Source organism: Quercus suber, unplaced genomic scaffold (assembly GCF_002906115.3).
Source record: "Quercus suber isolate HL8 unplaced genomic scaffold, Cork oak 2.0 scaffold_917, whole genome shotgun sequence".
NCBI lineage: Eukaryota > Viridiplantae > Streptophyta > Magnoliopsida > Fagales > Fagaceae > Quercus > Quercus suber.
The window spans coordinates 129,251-136,846 of NW_027070340.1; the positions used below are offsets into that span (position 1 = coordinate 129,251).

Consider the following 7,596-nt stretch of genomic DNA (forward strand, 5'->3'; position numbering starts at 1 on the left):
AAGTCTACTTGATGTTCAATACTTGTGCCCTCAATTGTTCAAGAAGAATTGAAGGTTCTATAATCATGACATAGTCGATCAATCGATAAATCGACACATAGACTACTTAAGTCAATCGATCAAGAATCGTGTTCTCGAAACCCAAATTAAGCCTAATCAACCATCCAATATTTAGGGTTTCGTGACCTCAATTCTAAAGTATAAAAGCACGCTCAGTGGATGACTAACCAACTTTTGGAGAGATGTGTTTTGTGGTAGGCTCTAAAAGTTTAGAACAATTGGCAAACCATGAACAGAAACTTGTCTAGATATAAATTTTAGAATCTATAGGATTTATTAGACAATACTCAATGTGCTACAAGTCAGAATACAAGAAAAAGGAAACTGTAGGTTCAAGAAATTTGAAACATTCCAGGTTCGATCAATCGAGAAGGCTTAACCGATCAAGATGCGTTTCTGCAAAATTTAATTAAAGCCCATCAGCCCATTAAGCCCATTAAGTGATTACGGTTTCAAATCTAATTCTCCTAATATTTAAAGGAAACCCTAATACACATTTTAAAGAGACTTTGGAGGTGCTCTTGTGAGATCTAAAAGGTATTGTGTCTTCTCTTTTCAAAGTCACTATTAGAATTTCATCTACACATTATTTGAATTGGTAGATCTGAAATTGCTACTACAAGATCATACATAACTGATAATCTAAAGTTTTGAATGGGATCTTAAAATCACAAATGTGGGTGTTTGTGTTCAACAAATTTAGATAGAAGAATCCGTAAATTTGGAATTATGTGTGGTTTCATGAGTAATTACTACAATATATAAATAGCTTTAGATTAAGTGAAAAATATATTGTAAAACTTTTATTCTATCATAATGAATTTATTGTCTAGAGAATAGTTTAGATTAAATCATCCACATGTTTTTTACCTTGAAATTGGAATGTTTCATTGGTTAACCTGAGTCATGATATAATTGTTTGTGTTTAACCTAGATCTAAATAATATGCCTAAGTAACAATTTGGTCAATTAATTAAATTAAACAATCCGAGTTTATAGGAGTCTAAACTAAATAACATTTTGTACCCCAGGTTCATGTAGTCAGGTTCTCTCAAAGTATCACCGAACATTAAATATTCAAGTTTTTATGATCAAGGTAAAGTTGTTGCACTCAAAACACAAATTTGATGCTACGAAGAATCTTCAAGAGGGTTCTTAGTCGCAAATGGAGTGTTCTTGTTGAATAGAGAACATGGTAGAAGAGTACAAGGATTCCAATCTACATGTAGTTACCTCAATAATAACTACATGAGATAGAAGTAAAGCTAGAGTTAATTCTATTTATATAAATTTCAATTTTATTTATTTAGTAGATTAATTTTTTCCTTAGAGGTTGCCAATAAATCGTTGTAGAGTTTTCCCCTACTAGAGTATTCTTTTTATAACCATATCGCATGTCTCTTTTAATTCCTACATTGCTTATTTATTTACTCATGATTTATTAATTATAAACTCACAACATAATTGATTAGTCTAGTCAAATTAGCTTGAAATTAGTTAATTTGCGACAAATGCGGTCTAAATTTTCCAGCAAACTATCTCAACCATCCAATATATATGCCACTTTATAAGTTGCAATTTGAAGACTTTCAGAAATGTTTTTATTTTTTTAAAGGATTGCTTCATTTGTATTTCCATTTCCACGGAGTTAAATCTGGCAAGGGCCCACTGTCATGTGCACCATGTGTGCCACGGCGACGTATATATACTCTATATTTTGCCATCTCATTCGATCCTCGTATACCTTAAAAAATTGAACAGCTGGTGATTAATTAGTAGATTTTATTATAAGAAAATTATTTATATTATCTATATATTTATCACTTGTATAGACTGATTATATACTGATTAGTAGGTTTCGTATAGGGAATATCTAATTGTTGTTCATGTGTTTTGATGTTACATCCATTGTCTTCATCTGTGAATATTCAATCTTACCCAAAGATAAATAAATAAAAATGTTCATCCCTACAAACCAAAACCCAAGAAGTTTCTATAAAAAAATATATGAAACTTCATCATGCTTCTAACGGATTCTATATCATCAGTCATATTCCAAATGGTTGTTTTACTTAATACACCTACTATTAAAACAAATTGGAAGGTCTAATATAATTTTTTCTATGTTCAATGAACCAAAAAGAAAAAAAGAAATAGAAGGGATTAAATTTTGAAGGACTAAATGACAAGGTTCTAGCAGAATCCAGATTGATCAGGTTGAAACACAGGCTCAAGTTGAAGCTGACATATCAATAAGCTCTGGTATACCCAAGTTTGATTATATGGGACTCTATGCTATGGTACCAGGGCACCAAAGACTCACATACAAATACAACAATACAATTCTAAAATCAAATAATACGGACCCTCAAATCAACGGTGTGAATGAATAATAGAGATGACCCTCCCCTAGGGCCCTTGCTAAAGACATTCACGTGAAATCCGTGGGGTTTAAATGAAGAAACATGGCCTATTGCACCAAAGTCTCACAACGCAAGGGGGTCACTAATTTGAGCCCAAATATAATGAAATATATATTTATAAACAATACACATGAAAAATGAAAAAATGAAACACGGTTTGTCATTAAATTAAGAATGGTACATGGCTGACGAAAAAAGACCAAAGGTAGGACCCAACTAAGAAATGGGTGTAAAAATATAATCTCAAAGCATGAATTATTCGATTCTCACATGGGAAAACAAATTAGATGAACTGTAGTCTTCCTTGTGTGTCAATGGACCCAAAGGCCTTCTTTATGTTCTTTTCCTTTCTTTTCTTTTCTTTTCTTTATATAATATTCCCAATTTCTTTTAATTGAGGATTATTAAAGCCCCAACACAAACACCTCAATTTTTATATGTACCAATCACTCACATAGTTTCTCTATCTCTACTGCACAGCTCTTGAAGAACCTCTATCATCATGGAACACCATATCAACCTAGAGAGTGATGCTCATGACAACTTGCTCAGCTCATCTTCTTCCTCTACCTCTACATCCTCTTCCTCCTCTTCTTCAACAACAAAAAACAATTCATGTACCAACAACCAAAACACAAAACACTCTCTAAGAGGATCAAAAAGAGCACAAGAGTCCAACGAAAGTGAGCATAGAAAGCAGCCTAGAACTACTAAAGATGACAGTGATGGCAAGCACCCCACATACAGAGGAGTAAGAATGCGCAATTGGGGCAAATGGGTGTCTGAAATCAGGGAGCCAAGGAAGAAATCAAGAATATGGCTTGGTACATACCCTACAGCTGTAATGGCAGCTCGAGCTCATGATGTAGCTGCTCTTGCAATCAAAGGTAGCTCAGCTTATCTCAATTTCCCTGAATTGGCTCAAGAGCTTCCCAGGCCAGACAGCAAGTCTCCGAAGGACATACAAGCCGCGGCTGCCAAGGCGGCTGCAGCCACAATCTTGGAGCCTAAACAGTGTGAGCATGGAGCCGAAGCCAAAGCCGAGTTGAGCCAAGCCGAGCATCTTCAACCTGGCTTGGATTCATCAACAATTTTATCCATGGACAATACACAAGATTCAACATTTTCACCTTCAACTGATGATGATGATACACTGTTTGACCTACCGGATCTTTTCGTCGATGGCAGGGATCGAAGTGACAATGGATTTTGCTATTATTCATCATCATGGCAGCTGTGTGCAGCTGATACTGGGTTTCGGCTTGAAGAACCATATTTATGGGAGTACTACTAGCTAGAGAATGTACTTTTTGTCAGCAACACCATTTATGTCACTGCATTCTCTAGACAGCAAGAGAAACCCAGCTGGGAAATAGTTGGCATTTGAGCATTTTCCAGATGGATTGGTTTCAAGTCTAGCTATTTTGGCTCAAATTTTGATTATGCAAAGACTGGAAAAAGAGTGTAAATTTTACATCTCTTGTTTGCGTGCATTTGCCCATAAAAGAGAGGGCTTAAATCTTTCATTCCACTGTAATATATCAGCATAAGTACAAATAATAAATGGGAATTTAATCTATGAGTGCAATTAGGATTACTATCCCATGTAATTCTTTATTTATGGAGGGTTTTTTGTTCGCGTCTGGATGAAGTTATTTTTATTAGTTTATTTTGTTTTTATATAAAGTGTAAAAACACAACTATACTTAAAAAAAGTAATATTTTAAAAAGCTACACATATTAGTAAAAATAAACTCATTTGGCTATTAAAAATAGAAAATAAACTCATTCAAACAAAACTTTTGGAGTCCTACTATAGATTTTTTGCCCACCCCACCTTTTTTTTGGGGTGGGGGGAGCCATTTGGGGTAAATGAAACTGATTTACAAAGTAAACCAGCTTGCTAGATTTAGATCCCATCGTTTTGATGAAACTTTAGTACAATTGACCCCTAAAGTGACCATTCTTGATAAATTTAGATACCCTCAGATTTGAACTTCCTTTTCTTTTCCTTTCTTTTCTTTTCTTTTCTTTTTAGTTGGAAAGACACCTCGAGCATGAAATGCATCCTAGTGTAATAATTTCTACACAAAATCTTTCCCTTTATTATGTTGCAAAATAGAAAGATAACAGTGTGTCACATACATTTCGAACATGGTGGAATATCTTTTGCCTATTTCACTTTTTCCTCCATGATTAAGCAGAAGAAAAATAACTATGATTCCAAAGCTGCAGAGTGACACTTATGTAGGTACCCAAACTTGGTGACAAAATCATCAAACCATAGAACTTTTGGCAAAAAAGAAAGATAATGCATCTCTTCAGTGGGTTTAATTTTCCCAAAGAAAAGGTCAAATATGCTCCCAATAGACCTTTTATTTTAATAGAGAAAGATAGTTGTAGCCCAATAGACTTATGTAAAGCCACTATGTATTAGTGATAAGTGATGTCATCATCATTATCTTCCCCATATTCAATTTCTCTATCATTTTTGCCACGTGTCGTTTTCCCATTTACTAGAACAAAAGATAATTGATTCTTTTGAATTAAAAAAAAAAAAAAATCTTTTGTCCCTCTTATAACTCTTGCATACATTAAGAAGCTATAGTTATTGACCCACTAGATATCTAATTGTTAAGCTCAGTTTGTGAATTGGAACCAAAATTAATGGGGGTTGCAGTTTTCACCAATTTGTGCAAAATGGTGAAGAATGTGACACGAGTAAAGACAAAAAAAAGAACAATGTTTTGGAATCTGACAACTGTATGGGGGTCAAAATCAAAATAAGCATTCAACAAGCTTTCGAAAATTTTTTTTATGTGCTTGACAATTAACTAAAAGGTTGTTAAAATGTTAATCATATTGATAATGATACTAGAGACAAACTTTGAGTGCTGTGACTAATTATTGGAGGTATGTTTTTATCTTTTTTATGTTAGTCAATCAATCACGTCATGATAGAGAGGTTTCAGGTTGAGAGCTTTACAGTTTCTTGTACAAGACGTACTTAATTAGAACTATTTATGTGCTTGACAACTAAAAGGGCGTTAAATTTTAATCACATTGATTATGACATTAGAGAATAGAGATAAACTTTGAATGCCGTGACTAATTAATTATTAGACATGTTTTAATCTTTTGTTAGTCCATCAATGACAAGACATCATGATAGAAGCTTCAGGTTGAGGGCTTTAGTTTCTTGTAAGAGACGTGTACTGTTTTTTGTTGGTAGAAAAGGAACTGCATTATCAAAAAAAAAAGAACAACAAAAGGGTTAGGACAATGCCTAACCATTCAAGTCAGAATCAAAAATACCTAACAAGTTTACAGGCCGACTATCAATCAATATAAAATCGATCGCTATTGGCATCCATTCTGGTTAACCCATTAGCATGTCTATAATTAGCTTCACGAAAATAATGGTTAATGCAAATTTGGGAAAGTTGGAAAACCAAAAATCTACAATCATCTACTAGAAGAAACAACATTATTTGAGTAATTAGAAACAACAATATAAAATCAATCACTATTGGCATCCATTCTGGTTAACCCATTAACACATTTATAATTAGCTTCACGAAAATAATGGTTAATGCAAATTTGGAAAAGTTGGAAAACCAAAAATCTACAATCATCTACTAGAAGAAACAACATTATTTGAGTAATTAGGATTAGCTATCAACTCGATTTCTATAGCGGTTAAATGGAGGCTTTGACACTTGAGAAGGCCATCACGCAACGCCCACTGTTCAACTAGTTAAGAAACTAGTTGCTGTACAAGAAGTACTCAGTAGTCAGTGGTATTTACATGTGGGCATTACATTTATGGTTGATTTGTCAACGAAATCTCAGACAACGCACATGTACAATTTTTACACTCTTCTTCCTCTTGCCTTAATTTCTTAGTTTTCATGTGTTTGTTAGACTCAAGTGATTATCTATACGCTCAAGCAAGAAAGTGTGTAGAGGTATAGGACGGTCCTATGAGAAGTTTAGTAGCTTTAACTTCTCTCAAATGCCATAATTGTAGTTAGTTAAAAAAAATAAAAATAAAAACCCTCAAATGCTACCATTTCAATATAGAAAATTATAGTAGTGCTGTCATATATATTCACCATGCGAGCTCTGCTGTTGGTTGAAGTAGTATAATCCCACATTGAATACTAATAAAAAGAACGAATTGTTAATATAACATAATTAGGCTTATATGCATAAGATTAAGTAGTGTTCATATATATTATATTAACTACTCAATTGGACAAAAAAAAAAATCTATTAGTATCTTAATCCAATAATAATAAAGAGCAATTCCTACACAATTATTGGAAGTCTTCAATTTTTCTTGTAGTTAATTGGATTATTTGGATTGAATCATTGTGTGAAAATAAGTATTTGTAAAATGGAGAAACGCTTTTAATTTCCTATTTTGTATTTTTAACATTTAAAAGCTTTATATAAATTTAGTTATCGAACAAGTGTAACAATTTCAAAGTATTTTAAAACTATAATTTGTAAGAAAATAATAACTTTTTAAGTAAAATTCTATTGCTAAAACTTTGTAACTAAAGCTCCACTACAACAATCCAAAATGAGACCTTACACTCTTTTGACATGGTTTGACTCAATTTCAAAATCTTTTTTTTTTCAAGATAAAATACTTGAATCCTATTATTCAAATATAATAAAGAGTGAACTTTGAAATGATTTCCACCATATGGTATAGTTATGATATTCATGTGTAAGTGGTAAATTTTTTGTTTTCTAGTAATAGAAAGAGTATAGTTGATTTTAAATTGCTGAGTTGAAAGTTGAAACCCATTAATCTAAATATATTATTTAGGTGATATTGCAATGTTCCAAATTAGGAACTCACATGGAAGACTACTTTTTCATGTCTATTTTGTGTGAGAAAACTCATATTTAAGGCTAAACAGAATATATGCCAATTAAGTAATCTTAATTATTAAAAAGCAATTATTTTTTTTTCTTCACCAAATAATAATTATATAACAAATATTTTGGGAATAACCACACTATAATTGCACGAGATTTTGATGGGAGAAATCTCTGAACTGATAATTGATTCTTTTTTCCTTTTTCTTTTTCTTTTTTG

General features: G+C 32.5%; 1 protein-coding gene across 1 annotated transcript; it reads left to right on the plus strand.

Annotated features, from left to right (window-relative positions):
* Positions 1–2,894: 2,894 nt before the first annotated feature.
* On the plus strand, positions 2,895–4,086 carry LOC111993022 (ethylene-responsive transcription factor ERF034). Its single transcript, XM_024024868.2, has one exon. It carries the CDS (start codon positions 2,986–2,988, stop codon positions 3,775–3,777), a length of 792 nt encoding a protein of 263 aa, XP_023880636.1. The 5' UTR covers positions 2,895–2,985; the 3' UTR covers positions 3,778–4,086.
* The last annotated feature ends 3,510 nt before the right edge of the window (positions 4,087–7,596 follow it).

Excerpts from the sequence above, each read along its gene's own strand:
- LOC111993022 (XM_024024868.2), top strand. The coding sequence starts at position 2,986 with ATGGAACACCATATCAACCTAGAGAGTGATGCTCATGACAACTTGCTC.